The 20,185-nt window shown below is 41.2% G+C and overlaps 2 protein-coding genes and 1 long non-coding RNA gene across 5 annotated transcripts in view; 1 reads left to right on the plus strand and 2 right to left on the minus strand.

Moving 5' to 3' along the window:
* Positions 1-1,471: 1,471 nt before the first annotated feature.
* Positions 1,472-4,378, minus strand: LOC122357001 (mRNA decay activator protein ZFP36L2-like). The gene is made up of 2 exons (XM_043256157.1): positions 4,099-4,378; positions 1,472-3,992 (listed from the first exon to the last, which is right to left on the minus strand). Exons 1-2 carry the CDS (start codon positions 4,189-4,191, stop codon positions 2,886-2,888), a joined length of 1,200 nt encoding a protein of 399 aa, XP_043112092.1. The 5' UTR covers positions 4,192-4,378; the 3' UTR covers positions 1,472-2,885.
* A 174-nt stretch (positions 4,379-4,552) lies between these two features.
* LOC122357002 lies at positions 4,553-5,735 on the plus strand. The gene is made up of 2 exons (XR_006252408.1): positions 4,553-4,670; positions 5,265-5,735. It is a non-coding gene; the product is annotated as an uncharacterized LOC122357002 (long non-coding RNA).
* The window catches only part of thada (THADA armadillo repeat containing), a 79,745-nt gene continuing 65,235 nt past the window's right edge, over positions 5,676-20,185 (minus strand). For 2 of the 3 annotated variants that reach the window (XM_043256156.1, XM_043256154.1), the window contains exons 33-38: positions 19,692-19,816; positions 15,931-16,003; positions 15,009-15,156; positions 14,784-14,906; positions 7,071-7,240; positions 5,676-6,109 (exon numbers count right to left, since the gene is read on the minus strand). In XM_043256156.1, coding sequence (XP_043112091.1) covers positions 5,804-6,109; positions 7,071-7,240; positions 14,784-14,906; positions 15,009-15,156; positions 15,931-16,003; positions 19,692-19,816 — 945 coding nt within the window. In that variant the 3' untranslated portion in view covers positions 5,676-5,803. The remainder of the gene's footprint in view (positions 6,110-7,070; positions 7,241-14,783; positions 14,907-15,008; positions 15,157-15,930; positions 16,004-19,691; positions 19,817-20,185) is intronic. The other variant, XM_043256155.1, reaches the window with a different exon arrangement.

The raw sequence follows: 20,185 nt of genomic DNA on the forward strand, positions 1-20,185 counted from the left end.
ATTCCTGTTAAACACAGTGCGGCACAAATAGAAACTTTCAGAAGGCCTGACTGACGATACCAATAAAGATGACAAAACCAGCAGGAGACGGGCTGGAAGTGGGAGGTGGCGAGGAACCGGGTCTTTCCTGCCATAATCAGAAGTAAGAGCATTTCCTGTCATTGTAGGAGCTAGAGGGTCATTTACCACACACACACACACACACACACACACACACACACACACACACACTCTCAAGCGTTCGCATTCACACATATAAGACACGGCGTACAGATTCCTGACGGACAAATGTTGCCTCACAAAATAAACACATCACGGCCCATTTGGCCCAGAGCGGCTCGCCGTGGGTCTTGATAAATACTTTATCATAAATAGAGTGGGGCTATATAAATATTTGCCCGCTTTTACTGTCCTTCCTTATTTTATGCATGACTTCAACAGAGGTGATAGCTTTTATCGAGGAATCACGCAGCGCTTTAAAGCGCTGGCAAAAACAAAGCGTTTCGAATGACTAAACCGAGTCAAGGTTGCTATTGTGTGCATGACAGGCGCAAGTCTGAGCCACACGTGAATCACGGCCGTTTATGAACGCTGAGCAATACGAGAACGGCAGCAACGTCCTCATCCTTTCTTGAGCGAGCGCTCGTTTTCTTCTGTTTATTTTAGGGAAGGCCGTGTTACGCAAGCGCCATCAAATAACCAAACTATCATGCCGTGAATCACGTATTATTTGAAACGCGCTCGGAGCAAGTTTTAACACCGCATTGAGATGAGTCTTAGCCATAGAACTAGCTGAACTACCGGTCGGGGCAACCCCCATAATGCCTTCACAGGCAGCGAAGCATGCAGACAGAATGCAGACCACTGCGGTTAAACTCAACCTCAGCGCGCAGAAGCAGTCAGGGTTCACGCGATTTGAGAGAGAGATTGTTTTCAGGGGAAAAACTACAAGAATAGAAAAGGTGGCGTGTGTGTGTGTGACTTTAAGAGCTAATGCATAAGCCTATTGCAAAACAGCTCATTGCTTTTTTTGGTTTTTTATCAATGAAAACCACACGGACTACATTCCAACGTCGTTTTTTTTTTTTTTTTTTTTTTTTCCAAAATTATTTTATTGGGAGAACTACAAAAAAAAAAATGTACAGTACAAAGTTAACAGTCTCACACGCAAACTTGTAGTGAACCGACTCCCCGAAAAAAAAAACATATGTTACAAATCCCGTTCTTTTTGTCTTTTTTTTTTTTATTACATTCAAAAAGCTTTACTTCTGATAAAGTAGTCAAAAAAAAGGTACATAGTGCGAACCCCCTGTACCTGCTATGTACAAACTAAACGTGTTCAAACTCTGTCCCCGTCCAGCAAGTCTGGAAGATTCAGACCATTACCATATCATAGGAAAAAGCAAGAGAACAAACCAAAAAGGCAAAACAATGCAAGGAATAGGGAGTAATAAAACAACAACAACTGGGATCGTTGCTCTAAGCCTCTATTTCTCTCCTTTGATAAGTGGTAACAACCTTCCAAGAAGTTTAAATTACAAACTACATTCATTTCCTCTTGTTGTAAAACAATAACATGTACGAAAATACTTTATTTGGTTAATCATAAGGCAATGTAAAAAAAATGGTGAATCCCCACACAGGCACTAGGCAGTAATACTGGGGCTCTGGTCTGCTACATTCTCACGCACGTGGCTGCCGTGCATCGTATAGATATATACGCATAAAAAAAATAATAATAAAATACTTTTTGGTTAATCGATTTACTTGGGATCTTTGAAGTCTGATTTCCGTGACGTTTTAAGGCTAGTACATGTGTTCGGACGGTCCTCTGCCAACCACAGTTTATACATTCTACAGACAAACCTAAAGGGACGCGTCTGACGATTAAAAGAATGAAAAAAAAACACGAAAAAAACCAAAAAAAAAAACACACCTTCTGAAAAGTAACATCCCAACAAACAGCAAATCACACAAACTGTTTTTAATGAACGTAAACAAGGAAACAAAATTAATGAAATAAATATCACATACAATCTCTTAAATTAAGATTTTTTTTTAACTCATTTACAATAAAATAAAGTGAAGTTACAAAAAAAAAAAAAAAAAAAAAGAGACCAAACGAGGAAAAAAAATATATATATTACTGTGAAAAGAACATACACTCCACTTTAATGTAGATTAATAATGGCGATCATAATTTAAACATAATAAAAGAATATAGATCTATTGCTTCATCATACTCGATAAATACAGTATGGACACAATTAACAATGTAGCCTATACTTTTCACAAGATAAAAATAAATAAGTTAAATAGTTCATAGCCGGTTAAGCACCGCTATGTAAATCACTCGTATCGACTATAAAAAAAATAGATATATTCAACCATCAGCAGTGATTTCCCCGACGAGCCAAACGAGAGAGAGAGAGAGAGAGAGAGAGGAGAGAGAGAGAGAGAGAGAGAGAGAGAGAGAGAGAGAGAGAGCTTCAAACTGCACGAACCAATCGAAACCACTGGGTGGCGTCGCGAGACTGGATCAAACTTTTGGAATGGATGCGCATACTTTGAAAACTAGTATACTTTTCGTCAAGGCATATTCTTGGCAAGGATGAAGGAAAATCTGAAACCGCTCTGTCTTTCGCGTTCACGAGTCTTTTGTACAAAAAAAAAATCTGGAAAGTAGGTGGTCCAAAAAGACCAAGAGAATGCACCAAACTGCACCGGTGGAATGCCTTCAAACAGACTAATGCCATGTCGAGCGTCTGACAAAAACAAATCCATCTCCCTCGATATTCAAAAAAAAAAAAAAGTCTATTGCTCGACTACATATCTAACGGGAGACTCCTCCGCTACCGAGTCCACTACAACGAGAAAAGTTCCGCTCAATCGTCGGAAATCGACAGCCTGCTGAAGATCGGCAAACGCCTCCCGCCGTCCAGGCTGGGAGACTCGGAGCCGCTGAGACTTCCGGTGGAGCTGCGCGAGCCGCTGGCGTAGCTGTCCCGGTCGGAGATGCTGTCGGGCGGGCTGGGGGGCGAGTCGAACACCGGCGACTCTGACAGGCGCTGGAGGGACTGCGTGTGGCCGAGGCCGTCGCCCATGTTGACCTGAAGGTTTGCGTAATAACCGTTCTGCGTGTGCACGGCCAGCGGCGCGAGCAGGGCTTTGAGGTCTTGGCCGGTGAAGGAGAAGGCACTGTTTCCGAGGCACCGGGCGTCTTCGTAGAAGCTCGCGGCGCTGGAGGGAGGCGGGGTGCGCGACGTGGGGCTCTCGAGAAGGGGCGAGTCGAGTCCGTGGTGGTGGTGGTGGCTGGAGAAACCGGAGAAGCTGAGGCTGTGGTGGAGTTTCGGTCGGTGCTGCTGCTGCTGCTGCTGTTGCTGTCCGTAGCCGCTCACCGACTCGCACCGAGCGGGCTTGGCGGACTCCCCCTGCACGCTGTTGGCGTTGCTCGGCGCCGGTCTGCGCTCGTCGGCGTTGTGGATGAAATGGCACCGCGGGCCGTACGGGCAGAAGCCGATGGTGTGGAAAGTGCGACAGGGCTCGGTTTTGTACTTGGGGTGGCGAGACAGGCTTCTCAGCTCGTGGTAGCCGTGCGCAAACTGGCACTTCTCGCCGTATTTGCAAGCGCCGTTTTCCTCGAAGGGCCTGCAGAGCTCCGTCTTGTAGCGGGTGGAGTTGATCTGCGAGCCCGGCTTCTGCTGCAGCTGCTGGGCGCTCTCGCTGTAGGCGCGGTCGCGGAACTTGTTCTCCTTGTTCATGATGGCGTTCTCCTTCATGCTGCTGCTGCTGCTGCTGTAGGGGCTGGCGGGGTACTTGTTGCCGTTTGTCACGGACTCCATGTTGCTGGTAGAGTTTCGACGGAAGAATCCCGACGCGTACGAGTTGCAGTTGTTGGTGCCGCTGCCGCTGGAGGTTGTCACCGGGGCCCCGACTGCTTTCTTATCCAGCATGCTGTTGATGTGAATGGCGTTCATGTTGAGGCTCTTCTCCTGTTGCGCACGGAAACAAAAAGTTACAATCAACGCAAAACCATTTACGCGCTCGTCTCATGCGCAAAGCTCCGGCAAAGGGCAAGAAGCACGTTAAATCAAGTACCTTGTACAGCATCTCGATGTCGTAGAAAGCGGACAGGATGGTCGCAGACATTTCTGTTTCTTCAGAAGAAGACAGTCGCAGATGATCTCTCATTTGAGGACCGACCTGGAGCCTTTGGATGCGAAGGCGCTTAAGTTTGCCACTGGCTTGGGAGTGTAGAGTGCAAAAGATGCGGAACAGAAAAGGCTATTCTCAGACGTGCTCTGAAACTCAGAGAAGGAAGGCTGAGTTCCTCGTTGCGCGCTTGTGTTGTCAGTCTTCTCCCACCGCGCGGTGCCGAGCCAGAACAGTAAAGAGTCCGCGTTACCCTCCCGCACATATAAGCTTGGGGACAGCGCGTAAAGAGGAGGAGGAACTTACTGCTGAAGTTGCCTCAAAGTTACGCCCCGCTTTTCAAGTGTCGCCGGGACTGCGAATCTGATTGGTCGCTTTCTGCACCCCTCCTGCGGCGCGCGCGCGCGCTCGCTCACAGCGCCTCTCCAACGCTGACCAACTTACAAGATGAACTCAGCGCAGCCAACCTACAGTTGTAAAACAATGTACCCAAGCCAATACATACTTCAGAATAAAATGTAAGTACCAACACACACGCGCACGAACGCACATGCACCAAGTCAATCGTATGTAATAACGCGTTTCTATCACGCGCACGAGATCCGTGCGCCTCGAGGCTGGTCGCTCCGATATCAGGAAATGTTTAGTGGGTGAGCGCGATTGCATAATCGAGAACGAGAGGCTAAACTTTGAAGTCGTGCCAGATCTGATACGGAGTGTGAAACTATGACATTTATCTGCATGTGACGCTTTCCTCTGCTTATCTTTTGCCCGTGTAAATAAAGCTCATTTCAGCCCAGAAACGCGTTCGAAAAAGAAGCATTAATGTAGCATTGATTTAATACAGGCATGTGAGACCTCAAGGTTTCAACAAGCTGCAACTAAAAATCTAATCTTTCAAGAAACTAAACGCTAATAAAAACGATGCAATACTGCCCCCTAACGGTATCGATGCCTGTCGCAGAAAAAAGGGCTTGGGCGCCACCTACAGGCAAAAACTATAACAGGCCGAAAATATATTTCACTTCAGATCACTTTTCCCCCCTCCTTCAGTTCCCGCTGCATATCTCAGCAGTGCTCTTGTATTACAATTCCGTTTTTTATGGTTTCAGTGAAGCACATTTATACAAAAATAGAAAAAATCCTCCTGATCCTGGTGAGAAGAACGGTATGTATTATTTTACCCACCCTGTGTGTGTGTGTGTGTGTGTGTGTGTGTAATAGACTGCTGACATTCCAAAACATTACATCATTTTACAGTAAAAGGGGAACATTGCTACTACAGCCCCTGAAGGCAGCCCAGCTGTCTACTTAGCAAACGGACACCAGACTGTTTTTCTCAGATTGCATAACATACACAGGAGGAGCAACCAAACAATTTCTTGAACTACAAACAGTTAAGCTATGCATTAAAGGTTCCACGGCTTGCGCGAATACCGCAAGGTGTGATGCTGAAAACACAAGCCGAGGAGAATAAAACCTCTCGCATTCTCGGAACTGCAAACACTCATCACTACACAAACGTTACCCCGCAGTTAAATGAATGTAATAAACTTTATTTGAATAAAAAAAAAAAAAAAAAACGTGGTCATGCCTGCGTGCAGTTCAGCTCTTAAAAGAGGAAAAGCGCTTCGAAAGCTTTCACGGTCTTCTAAGCAGGTCTGCGTGCATCTAGAAGGTTCTGGGCGAGCGACGTTCTCTCTTTCAGCAGCGATATCTTGGCGTACTCGACGGTGGCTGCAAACTGGGGCAGCGCAGGGAGGGCTGACATCGAACGCTGAGCCGCCAGGGCGTTGCTCTTCGCGACGGCTGATAGTCTGTCCAGTTCTGCAGAGCTTGCATCGGGTGAACGGGTCGCTCTTACGAGGACAGAGAGGTGTCCGTGCAACATCCGTGCCCACGACAAAGGCTCCGCCCACAGGTTGAGATCTCCCTTCTCAAAGAGGAACTCCTCGTCCTGGAAAGAGAAGAAGAACTAGAGGTGAACAGGGCATTGAGAGTGGAGATAACGGGTGCTTCCAGGGAATTGCTATGAAGTTTTTTTTTTTTTTTAGTTCTTTGATACGCAGTAGGGTGTTCTGGGTGATTTCTAGGGTGTTAAAGGTGAACGTTTATCGGCCCATTTCAATAGACGGGTCATATAAAGTGCAACGGTTGGGTTCTGTAATTAAAAATCCAATTTATAGATTTTAAATTGGAACTTTTAAAGACTCGATCACTTGCAGTGAGGTTGTCAATCAATGGTATATGCTTTTTGTTCAAGCTGTCAGACCCTTACGTCAACTTATTTTTAAAACAATCATATTGAATAGAGGAACTCCCGGTGGAAAAACTATATTACCCATGATTCTGCAGAAAAAAAAAAAACATTCAGAGAAGAATACTTTAGCATCCATTATGCCACTTTAGTCTCCATATGCGCTCTAACTACCAAAATATATTTATTAAAATAGTCTGCAATAAAATATATTGTTTCTATTATGCCATTCTGAGTGCTTTATGGGATTGTAGTCCTTTCCTCACTGAATCCAGGTTTTAAATACATATTTTTAGCTTCAATAAAGTTTATAATGATTTGTTAATCACTTTGTAACTGGTTGGTTTGGTTCATAGACTTTTTTGGGGGGGGCAATGAATGGGTAAAATATTTACAGAATCAAGGCCGTTAAAAAATATAGGTCTATCAATGTTAGTATATTTTTTAAATTTATTTAAACTTTAATCACCCACTGTGTGAAATTTTAAACCTTTCACAGTTTAGAAAACTAAAAGCACACCTCCCCACAATAAGTCGTCCAATTTTTTGTGATGTCATTTGTGGCTGTAGAACAAACCAGGGATGAATTTAGTGCCAAAAAAGCTTCCAAACATGAGCAAAATCAGTGATGCATTTAAAAAAAGGCAAAATTGCTCCTTACCAAGTCCAGTGACTCTTCACACCTTGTTTCCGATTGTTGATCTCCCAGGAGCCACTGTATCAGGTCGACCATCCCAGCAGCCACCTGGCCCCACACCTGGAACAGCTGGCACAAAAGACCCACCCCCATCTCCAGGGCAACCGGAGGAGAGACGGCACCAGTGGAAACGCCTAGAAATGCAGCAGAACACCGACAAATCTGATCAAATCAAATATTCCCTGATGTAACAGAATTCAGTGAAATGGATGATTCTGGAACACACGTATGGAAAGTTTAAATAGATCAATTTAATGAGCCACGTCAATCTTAGTTTGGTTTCTTTCGTCTCCAAGGCATTGCTGGGTTCAGGCAATGGAGGTGGTGCTTTGCCACAATGCAATCTGCTCCCAATCTGAGACTTGCCAGAGCGTTGGATGTAAAGCAACAGCCTGAGATTGATGCCTCGCTCTCTTTTTGTTCTCTAGACAGCGTGTTTCCATCTTCGCCTGGCATGGAACCCATTTGAGAGAAACAAAACTATAACTCAGAAGCGAAACGCGCACAATGGAAACCACAACGTGCCATATGCACGCGTGCAGGCATTCGAGACGAGTCCTTTTTGACTGAACGGTCGGGAAGTTGGGTCTAAGAATAGATTTAGACGCGAGATAAGGGAAGTGAGAAAAGATCTAAGTACGCATAAGAAGACACAACAACATTGACGCCCATTCCAGGACGGCCGTCGACCACCCTTTGGCTTTAACGACCCCAGTTGTTCAAGCATCAAAGCAGTAACGTGAGAGATCAGATGCAGTTTGTTTTGAACTCCGGTTTCCCTCCGTTCCCTCCTTCCTAACCAGAATCTGACATGCAAATTACTGAGGCGACTTCAAAAGTCACCAGGACTTGCCAGTCAAAACCAAAAGAGAGAGAAGGAGAGCAAAGCAACACCTTAAAGACTGCCCGCCCCCAAAAGGAACTCTGGGAAAGCAACCTCTACAAAGTTAAGCAGAAGGCCACAAGAACGTGGGACGATGTCGATTGTGTAGGTCACTGTAGATAGTGACATGTTCCTTTCTCTGTGTGATATGTTGGGACGCCCCATCTCTTGCTTTACCGGAGTCTGATGTCAGAGGTGCTTTTCATCCCCGTGGGCTTTGCTGCTGGACGCTATCCAAGGCCGAACAAATAACCGGCACCCAGACATTAAGAAATAATAGGAAACTCAAGCTCTTTCCATTCCCTTTTCTGTGGTTTAGCACTTCAATAACAGGATTTCTCAATCTCTTCGGTGCTTACTCAACAGGATGTTCTGTTTGCATCTGCGAGAGGGACTGTTTTCTGTGTTATTTTTAAGGAGAACCTTTGATGTGTTAGTACAACATATTGCATCTGTAGAAATAAAAAATTTAAGGGCTGAAAATGCACGTTCCCATTAAAAAAAAAAAAACACTTGTACAGTACCCTTAAAAGGACAACTTTGTACATTTTCTTGCCTAAAACAATCATAGTAGCACCTTGAGGGTAAATATTATGCACATTTTATTGGTAGATAAGGTTGTCCTTTTACTTCTGTATATTCATAATGTTTCTAATGGTGTGTTCAAGGCCTTCTTCTCTTATAGGGATAGTTTACTAAAAAATTACAATTCTGTTACCAATGAGTCATCCTCATTTTCTTAAAACCTGTTTTTTTTTGGTCTGTGGATATTTAAAAGCTGCAGTGCCTTCTGTTATATGGCTAAACAAACACTAGCTTGGTTTCCATCCAAAGTTGTGCGCAAAGTTGGAATATTGCATAAAACATTTGCGAATAAACACCGTTTCCATCCAACTAGTCCCTTCCTGATAAACTAGCACTATATATCACAAAGAAAAGTAGGAAAAGCCACTAAATATTATTTGGATATGTAGTATAATAAATTACTTGCGAGCAGACAAAACAATAAATGGCGTCATTGCTTTTTGGGAACGCCGACGTGTGAGAGAGGCCTTAGAGGTAGTTATACAGAAATACTCTGATGACATTTCAGACGTTTTGGAATTAAGATTAGTCACATTATCTTTTTTTGATGCGCATGGAGGAATTTATTCACCAAGAAGTTTCCATTTCCCATTATTCGCATTAACCCTTTTTCACACAAGTCAAAAACCACCGCAAGGAAGCGTAAAAAAAGGATTTGTATTCGAATTTTGGCATTTGCATCACACGTTTCTTACGCGCGTAAAAACAGATCGATGGAAACACAGCTACTCAAAATGTCTACTTTTATAACCCGCAGAAGAACAAAAAGTCACACAGGTTTGGAAGAAATATACCGTAACAGAATTTTGGCTGAACTATTCCTTTAGGTTAAAGTGAAGAAGCTGTATCTATATCTTGGCTGTAGATGTGACAGCAGAAATGTTTGTGAGGTGTTTCGGGGCACTTCGCCCAGCCGGTTTGCCTCTAGTGCAGAGATTCCAGAAGGAAGAGGAGGGCAGTTTCATTCCCGTAATCGATCTGTGGGAGTCGTGGGACTGGAACTAATTAAAAAACTTTCTGAATAATGAGAGCAAGAAGAGCTTTAGTGTGTGGCAAATCTGGGATGTGAGCGAGCGCAGCTGGGCGAGTGTCGGGTGTCGGGCGTGAAGGAGAGAGGGGGGGCTGGATGAATGAGACCAAATCCTCATGCATCAAGCCTACCTATGATGCAACAGGGGTCTCATAGTGGGTTCAGTCACTTCATCCCAATAAACTAGACTGAACAGACCTAAAATTAGAAATTACGTCATCATTTCATACAGGTTCCAAACCTGCGTGACATACTTTCTTCAGCGGGACGCTTTCTGAAGAACATCTCGACTATAATGACTATACGGGGATGGGTGCTGCCTAGCAAAAAGTCTTCAGAAGCCCTATCATGACCTCTTGTGTTCCACAGAAGAAAGTCATAGAGGTTTGGTAAGATACTCATGCAGGAAAAAATTCTGCACACACACGCAGCACTACTTTTCAAGCTAAATCCAATGTTAAATCGAAGGCGCAGAGCTACGGATTTCAGTGCATACGGGAATGACCACATGTGCATCGTTGCACGCTCTCTCACATACATGCATGCATATTTGCAGGACACAAACCCAGAACAAGGTGCAAGAAGTCAGCGGGCAGGAAGTGACATGTTTATAAGCGAGAGTGGTGTCAAGGTGCAAAAACACACACACTTTTACAGCTCTAACTTCCTTCAGAGATCTATGAGAACCAAAGATCTAGAAGAGGCTCAAACACACATACACCAGCGACCATTCTCACAAGCACAAACTAGACAGACAATGTGATAAATGTAAAAAAATATATTTCCTTCCTTGTATTTATACCATTATATTAGTGCCATTATATTTATGGAATTTTTGTGATCAGAATTACACTAACAGAAGCTATCAGAACTGTTATTAGTTGACAAAAAAAAATCTTACATCTGTCAGCTCCTATAAGAAGAACAAGAAACCATAAACTGCATACCTTAAACCTACATTTGACTTTCACTGCAGCTTACTTTCATCACCACGGCTCTGGAGGTTCAGCAGACCAGAGGAATCAGGTGAAGCGCTGGAGACGGATATCATCTGACACATTTATGCCAAAACTAAGACGTCTGCTAGAGTTCTTTAGTGTCCCTTACATCAGCCTAACCTGTCTAACGGGAGTGTTACAGTATCACCCAGGTGTCTGCTGGTTAAAAGGCCTGGCACACGGTCACATGACTCTAAGACTGATGGGAAAAAGTCTCTGTAACGTATGTGGTACCTCAGAATCCTTAGAATTCTTCCTGTGTCAACAGACAGTGGCTGCCCATTTTTTCAGAGGCCAGAGGAAGCATTTATCCTGTTCACTTGCTTCCTTGGGATTTATATAATTCAGGAAAGGCCAAAAACTTGGTAACACTTTATTTAAGGTCCAATTTTCACTTTTAACTAGTTGATTTTTAGCACGCATATTACTAACAAATTGGCTCTTTAATAATACTTACTTGGCATGCATTAATGGCTTATTCTATATCCTTTAACCCGACAATACCTAAACTTAACAACTACCTTACTAACTATTAGCAGCAATTCATTTATTGAGGGAAAACTTATTCTAAAGTATTGAACATGAATCTTAAAAACAATCAAATCTCAGAAAAGACCAATTTCCATGTACCTTATACAGATTACGTACAGAAATTTAATTAGTTAATCTCAGAGTTCATGGAAAGTTTCTATGATTTATATAATTCATTTATGGGGTAAAAAAATAAAATAAATGGGGTCCAGAGCGTGTTTGTTAAGCTCTCGACAGGGCCAATATGCCTAAACTATTAGTGCCAAAGAGCCCTGCTTTGATGATTGAGCACCTTTGAGCTACGCTACGGGGTTTAACGGATGGATGATCCACGGATCAGTTCAGACCTCGTCTTGTAATCCATTACATGAACGACTACGGGGCATCTACTGCTAAAGACATTACATGCACAACGCTGGAGTTGGACATTAGCTTACTGGTGAGAACATCCTCAAAACGAAACCAGGCGCCGCCAAGAACAATACCAACCGGAGTAATGCGAGCAACAAATGTTTAAGGTTTTTCAAAAGGGTTGAATTGATGTTGTACTTGGACATAACGTAGGGGGAAAAAGCTTCGCAATTTACATGTAATAACAGTAATAATGCTTTATATTTAAATATGGCAAGTAAAAACACGATTCGGTAGTGGAACAAGAAGGAGCATTATTATGGTGATTCACATTATGACGACAACAATAATACACCGAGGCAACATAATGAATGGTTCTTGGTTTAGGGATTCGAACAAACCTTTAACCCCGAGCAATAAACTACGCATCCCACATCGTTTGAACTTCTGACATGAGTAATGCCTCAAATCACGCGTTTTGTTGACTAGAGGTTATTTCTAAGCGATCGGAATGTGATTTTTGCCCGGCAGAAGAAAAAACGAGCAAAAAGAGTGCTTTAGTAATGCCGCAGACCTTCGTATTACAGAGCTTGTCTGACTTGTGCCAGTAAGCGACACCTTAGCAACTACTCGTCGCTAAATATTTACACTTGTTCAAGGCTACGTCTCTGTAACCGAGGCCAACCGGTCCCCCAAAAAAACTGGCAAACACAAGTGAAAAGCGCTGAGCATTTCGTTTGAGATGCTTGAACACTCCGGAGTTCCCCCCGTGAGAATACGGTCCTATTCCGTCCTAACGCTGTTATCAGATGTACCTCTCACCCTTCCTAAAAGCCTTGTCAAGTGATGCCAGGGGTTCTGATTTCCAACCTAATTTGTATTGAGATAGCCGAGGAATAAAAGTGTCTAATTGAATTCGGTTTCGTGTACTGCACAAAGACTTCACTGTGACGGCGAAAAGAAAGAGGGCCGAGTACAAAGCCAGAAATGTGATTACAGTGCATGGGAGATCATGTTAGAGTAACTTCATATATATCTGAACTGCTTCTTGTTTCTCAAGAGTCAGATTTCCTTCTAAAACTTAAAAACTAGAAGTGTTTTGAGACAGTGTTTTGAAATTTTAAGACAGAATTTAAATATACATTACAGTTCAAAGTTTGGGGCTGGAAAGATTTTAATTAAAAATTTGAACAAAGTTTAAATTACTATTTTTATTTTTTTATTATTATTTTTAGTTGGAAATATTTTAAAATCTAATTCATTCCTGAGATGCACAGCTGAATTTTTAGCATCACATGACAAAAATCATTCTTATTTTGTGATTATATTTGCAAACATTTCCTATTACAATCAATATTTAAAGAGATATGGTCAAATTATCAATATTAAAAGTTGTTCTGCTTAGTAGTTTTGTGGAAACTTTGATGCATCTTTTTTTGTTTTTTTAATTTTTGGAAAACTTCAGCAACAATGTTTATATGGTCACTTTAAAGTGCCATAAAAGCTTTTTTAAAATATATTAATATACAAATGCTTTGAACAGTAGTGTTTTATAATATAATATAATTATTGAATAAATGTAATTAGTTTTTTTACAAAGTTATCATGTTAAATCAAAAGGCCTAAACATAATACATAAAATTATACAAAAAATAAATTGCAGCTAGCCAGTCACCAAACGCAAAATAAACACCAATATTTTGTGATGACTGTCAATGTTACGATAATGATTTCCAAATAATTTAACTATACAGTTTAAAATTATACTGCAAAACATTTTCAATGACCAATCAGAGTCAAGTATTCCAGCCAGCCATGTATATGAGGTCATAAAAGCATCTCTTTTAGATCCATCGCAGCAGCTGTCAATGCTTGAATCTTCACATCAGTTACCCAGAACCGGTAACATATTGTGGGCTGGGGACAAGGCACAGGCTCTCTCAGACTCTTCCCCCACCCCGCTCTTGTTTTTCTTGCCCGTGTGAAGCAGGATATCAGCGTGTCAGAGAATGTAGTAATGATGTGGTTTTGATGTGACTGATTTATGGCACAGAGGTGCTGCTCCTCTCTGCATCGCTGACCCACACACCTCCATATCAAAGGAGCGGGGCTGCCGTTCACCGCCTCTCCTCCACACCTCTCCTCTGTCGCTCGTAAACAACACCGAGCTGACCTCCCCCACCCCTCATCTGATCTCCTGAGTGAGCCCTGTCCCGTGTAGGCCATGTCCGTTCATTTAAATCAAACCTACAACTTTTCCCTTTAAAAAACAAAACAAAACAGTACGGTAACGCATTCAGAATGAAAGTGTTTCGAAATATGCAGCTTCCATTTTCTTTGAAGTACTCGCATTGTCTCGAAGGTGCAAAATCTGTTTTGCTTGAGCTGTAAAAGGTGACCGAATCTTTAAGTGGTGAAACTACTTTGAGGAATTTTTGGTATGTGTTACAGACGTCAGTGCTGTAAATAAGTGCTTGTGCTTATGTAAACTGTCCCTTTCTAGTATTCTTTTAAATGACACTGAAATATTAGATCAGGTTAGCAAGTGACTTTACATGAGTTTCATGCTAACTTTTACAAAGTTTACGTTTTGTGCTGAAATAAAAGATTTTGTTTACATGCATACTGTGTATAGTTGTTACTAATATATATATATATATATATGTAGAAAATAAATATACACAGTATACACACATATATATTGCAAACGAAACCTTTTTTTATGCAACACACACAGTCACTGTAGGATTTTCCAAACTGGGTTTCATAAGTTGATGAAAAAGATGAAAAGCTAATATCGATGAAATAAATAATAATAAAAACACAACAATGTAATATTAAATGTTACTTTGCACACACCAGGTCTGCAAGTGGTTTAAGTTTACTCAATTCAGCCTAACACGCAAAAAAAGTTTGTCCGTTTGTAAATAAATCAATTATTAAACACCAAAAATAAATTCACGAAATACTAGAAAAAGTTTATATTATAATATTAATGTTTTATTTTATTTGTTTATCTGCGGGGCCTGTGGCCAACACCAGACAACAATAAAAAAAAAAAAACAAGCAAATGTTTTGTCAAATAAAATTTTTTTTTTAACTTGCTAAATATACTACTTCATGTGAATACTTTGGGTCTAATGGGTTTGGCTGACAAAAAAAATAAAATAAAAAAACGAAACGAGGAATCCCTAGTCTGTGCTATTTAACATTATGGCACCAGGCTGTCAACAGAGCTTGACTTGCACTGAACCCAGAGTGTTCTTTTAGTGTGTGTGTGTGTGTGTGTGTGTGTGTACCTGTGTTGTGTAAATGGGCTGGTATGTAGCAGGTGAAGTCAGCTGCTCCGTCTCTGACGTCCTGGTCTTCATCCTGTAATAATGTAAACAGGCTCTTCCATAATGCAACAGTGTGTGTGATACCTGGAAAACACACACACACACACACACACACACACACACACACACAGTAAGCTCTAGTTGAGATTCCTGCATACGCATTCTTGTCCAGATCTGTCCACTGACCCAGAGGCAGGGCTGGAGCCGTCAGTAAGGTGGGGACGGCCTTCACCAGCACCTCTGCTGACGTGAGCTTGACTTCTGCGGGTTGATCCTCAGCACAGCCCTGCTCGACCAGCGCCACCCATCTACTCAGGGAGTCCACTGCAGCCTGCTGTAACACACACACACACACACACGTTACTGAAAGAACACCAGTCCCTCAAGGAAAAAAAAAAAAAAAAAGACAGTAATGCCTTGGAAAGTTGCTATTTACCACAGTGTTTGTATTAGATTACATTGCATTATATTACATATTGCGACTATTAGATACTTTAACATATCTGGCACAATCCATTTTTTAATATTGAAAAGGGTTTTTTTCCCATTACGGCATAATCAATTGATTTGTTGTTCAAGTAATGTAAGCAAGTAGAAAACTGAAACAAAAAACTCTTTCTCTTTGAATCAAATCATTTAGCTCACAGTATTATCTAAATGTTACCGCATTTCGAACATGAACCGCATTTTACTGAGGAGATGCTATTTCTTTTATTTGTTTAGTTGGACCTGTAGTCACTGAAATGTCATTGTGAACTAAGACAGAGCTCAGTCCCACCTCCCCCTGCGAACAACGACCATTCACAAACATTTCAGTGAACTACAAACAATGTTAACAGCTCTTAAAAACGCGCGTGAAATCAAACAGGTTAATCTTTCCGGAGCCTGCGGTTAAGCCAAAGCACATATGCTCTTTCTTTTTTTTTTTTTTCCAGGGATTTTCATATTTGTAGTGAGATGAGGCGGAATGTTAAGCCGTTATAAGGTTAAGTATCTGTAATCTGCTCCAGTCTATATAGAGAGTGATAGAGTGTCCAGTTTAAGTCTGTCTGGAAACTTCCAACACAATGCTTCAGTCTTTCCTTTCCTCGGTCTCCTGTTTCTTTACCTGCGGCGTCGACTCGGCCAGGTGCAGCACCAGCTGAGATGCTAGAGAGAGAGCGGCACAGTAGAGCTCCACGCTGAAACACACACGAGAACATCTGCATGATTCAGTTCGTCACCAAAAACCGGGAAAGTGAGGGCGACGCAACAAAAACACATCACATATTGTCACACATATAAGTCATGTTGATGGCTCGAGGCACCTTTTCCACGTGAACTGATTTTTTCCCCAAAGTGCTTCAACAGAAGACAGGATGACGATGACCATTTTTTCTTTTCTTTCTTATTTAGATATTTATTTAGTTTTTGACAACAGGGTTGTATAAAACGTAACTGACCGGCTAACACCACATTTTCTTGCTAAATTGTTTTGTAATATACACTGTTCAAAAGTTTGTGGTCAGTCTTTTTTTTTTTTAATTAATATTTAATCAATATTTTTATTCAGCAAGGAAATCTTCAGTTGATATAAAGGGATAGTAAAGCTCAATTGTTAAAAAAATATTTCAGTTTCAGATAAATGCTGTTATTTTTAACTTTTTATTCATTAACACAATTAAGAAAAAAAAAAAAAAAAAGATTCCAAAATTTTTAACACAGAATAAATCACATTTTAGAGTATATTAATATATATATTTTTTAAATTGCAATATTTATTTTTACAATTATTATGTTTTGTTTTTTTATTGATTTTTAATCAAATAAATACAGACTTGATAAGCAGAAGAGACTTCTATAAAAAAAAAAAAAAAAAATAATACTACTGATCCCAAACTTTTTAGTTTTTGCAAATGGAAAAAAACAAAACACTGTTAGTGTTAACACAAAATATCTACGGTTATGACACGAATGACAAAACCCACCTAGACAAAATGGATAAAAATAAAAAAAAAAAAATAATACAATAATATCTTTTATATTAATATATTTAAGCAATTTTACTGATTGTTATTTCCTCTACACTAAAAATCATTAAAATTATTACAAAAAGTTTTACAACAAAATACAAATCTCTTTCTTCCTTTTTTTTGGTTTGTTTTTAAATTATTTAATTAAATGCCATTTGCCATTTCTTTTCAACGAACTGAAACGTATTTGTGCTTCAGTAGCATTTTAAAGCAACTAATTATTCACAAAAATCTAATTCACTCTTGAAATGTCCAGAACTGTATTACTATAATTATTATTTCAATCTCTTCAGAACGTTCACCGCAGATTCTGTAAATGAGAGTTTCCAGATTTCAGACGACACACTGACAAACACTTGAAAGCGACCCCCTCCGTGAGTCCAGAGGGGCTGTTTTACTAACCCGATCTCAGAACAGGTGTAATTCAGCATGTGTTGTCCAACAGAACACAGCTACCAAAATACACTCAGCAAATGTGCCATTACACAATCACACACACGGCCAACCGTAAGTACTACGGTGTTGCTTAATCACAGGGCGACTGCTACAAAAGACACGTATCATGTCACCCTGCGCAAACAGCAATATGCCGCGGAGCATTTCACAACACTGAACTCAAGAGGAGAGACCGAAAGCGTATGAGCGTCGCAGGGAGCGGGAGTCTTTGTAATGTAACACCGACGGTTCACCGCGTGCTGGGATGTGAAGGTGTCTGTTATTCCGAGGCCCCTACAGGCACCTAGGAGCCAAAAACAACAGTCCGGCTGCACCTGCTGCCACATAAACGCACATTAAGACGTGCACACAACCTCCTAGCATGCTCGTACCCACAAATTATAGGGAATAACCCCATGTAAAGGTATACGGACACTCTCTCGATTGAAAGCACAGGTAGCTGTGACCCTTTAATGTGTAAATCAATCTCTCTCCCGCTCTGCCGTAGGTATGAAAGGGTGATTGATGTACACGGGCCGGCTGGCGACCGCAGGTATGTGCGGTTTCTTTTGTAGTCGGAGCCCACATCTGAAGCCATTAAGCTTCCTGCTAACAGCGCTAGCCGCTCGACAGAGTACCTCTCGCCTCCCCGGAGGAATCGCCTGTCTCAACAATGAGGAGGTTTGTTGGGGTCCACAGCTGCCGAGAGCATGCTATGTTTTTAGGGTATCTAGTCCGCAATATTAATATTTTAAAGGGGCCATACGACGTTGCTAATGATAACATTATTTTGCGCATTTGGTGCAATGCAACGTGTTTTTGCGGGTCGAGTAAAAAGCTCACCGCTCTAAAAAAGCGAGGTGTGCTCTGATTGGCCAGCTATCCAGCAAGTTGTTACAATGTTACACTCCTTACTACAACATGATGCCGCGTCCCAGCGATATGACACCAAAACAATAAAACAATACAAACGAGGCACTTGTTGCATCCAGTAGAGACATAATGACTGATTATCATGTCTTTTTATGCATTGCGTCACGACCATGTCTGCATTTGTGATCAGAGTAACGCCAATTAACAAGCAATACTCACTGCTCAAAACTCACGTTTGAATAGTCAGCAGAAGGTTGTGAATCAGAGGCACCAGAAGAGCTGGTTTTGCCTCACTCTGTGCACAGCCAGCATAGACTGCTCTGCAGGTTTTAGGAATCAGTCCTCTGTAAATGTACTGAACATTTACACTCTGATATTTGTGTTGAACTGTTCAGGAACAGTGTTGGGAATATAACTTAACCACTTAACCTATCCTCTTTAGGAAGTACAAACAAAGTACTTTCCCTTTCACAAAGAAACACAGCGTCTCCGGAACATGGCGCTGGCAGCAACACTACAGAGAGAATAATACTTCTGCCTTAGACAGATAAAGTTCAACATGTTTATTGTTATTTAGCGATTTTCATGTGCAAAATCTAGTCGTTTCAATGTGAAAATTAAGCTATTGTGAAAAGTGAAACCGTGCAGAATTTACAACGGATTAAAGCTTCGCCACAGATTCGCCACTTTGTCAAACACTATAAACACACTATAGACAATAGACACTGTATCTTTTTGTGGCCTGTGAAATATCACCAAAATTGGTCGCAGGTTACGTCCAATGTTGTAGATACGTAACTAGCAGGAATGATAACGCAACGCTAATATATAGGCCATATAACACAATTTAATAACAGTAAATGAGATATACATTCTACAGACATAATATGGTAAACTGTACATCTAAAATATTATTTGAGATTTGGTTTAGATTTCACTATCCGTAGAACTATCGCGTAACTTATGATCGTTCTTCCACTTTTGGTTTCGACTTTGCAAAGTTAATTTTTTTCTTAATGGGTTTTTGGTCAACACAAGCTCAAGTTTTTTCCGTGCTTTATTCATCAAGTGTCTTGGGACTATAGGATTACACAAGGGACTACAGCTAACATCGTGGAAAACTGTAGATGATTTATAAATCTCAATTAAATTTTTTTTTATAAATTACTCATATGACTTGGTTGAGGTCCAGGGTCACATATTGGGTGATTTTTTTTTTTCATCTTTAGTTTTTTTTAAAAGGACTTTTAAAAGTCTGGCAATTACTCTTGGTCAGGATACTCAATCACTTTTATTTATTAGTCTAGTATGCGACGCTAATATTCTAAAGGGGTCATATGATGTTGCTAAAACGAACATTATTTTTTGTATTTGGTGTAATGCAATGTGTTTTTGCGGTGATTCATGCAACCGTGGTGTAGTTTGTTTATAGTGTATAGCTTTTTACTCTTGCCGATTGTATTCATTCTTCAAAATTCACAGGGTGCGTTCATTCGTGAAGATTAACAGTCCATGGAAAAAATAATATAATTTGATCTGTATGGCTCACCTGCGTGTAGAGGTTTCCAGCAGTGTGAGGAGATGCTCAAGAACCTCCAGACAGCTCAAAGACGTCATCCCGTCTCTCCAGGGCAGCAGCGAAGAAAGCGGGAGGACAGCGAGAACCTGCAAAACCTGGGAAACGCCAAAAGAAATGGATGCCGTATTGTCATAAAACAGTCACATTTGCATCGTGCGAGCGTTCGAAGGGTCTCCAACAGGACAACAGACTGTACATCTATCCTACACAGCCTCGTTTCCATTCACGTCTAAATAAACATGGCATCTACCCTGACTGATCATACACAAGGAGCATGAGACAGAAAATGTGCTGAAGTCTGTCCAGGATGTTTTGTGAATATTTTCAATGCTTTCATTTGCCAGCCACACCTCTCAAGCCATATTCCTTTCATCCGCATGAACATTCCCTTATTCCACCCTCCCGTCTGTCAGTAACATTCCTCCCTCCCTATCCATCCATCTATCCCTCCATCCCCCTGCACA

This window comes from Puntigrus tetrazona, chromosome 13 (genome assembly GCF_018831695.1).
Source record: "Puntigrus tetrazona isolate hp1 chromosome 13, ASM1883169v1, whole genome shotgun sequence".
Lineage (NCBI taxonomy): Eukaryota > Metazoa > Chordata > Actinopteri > Cypriniformes > Cyprinidae > Puntigrus > Puntigrus tetrazona.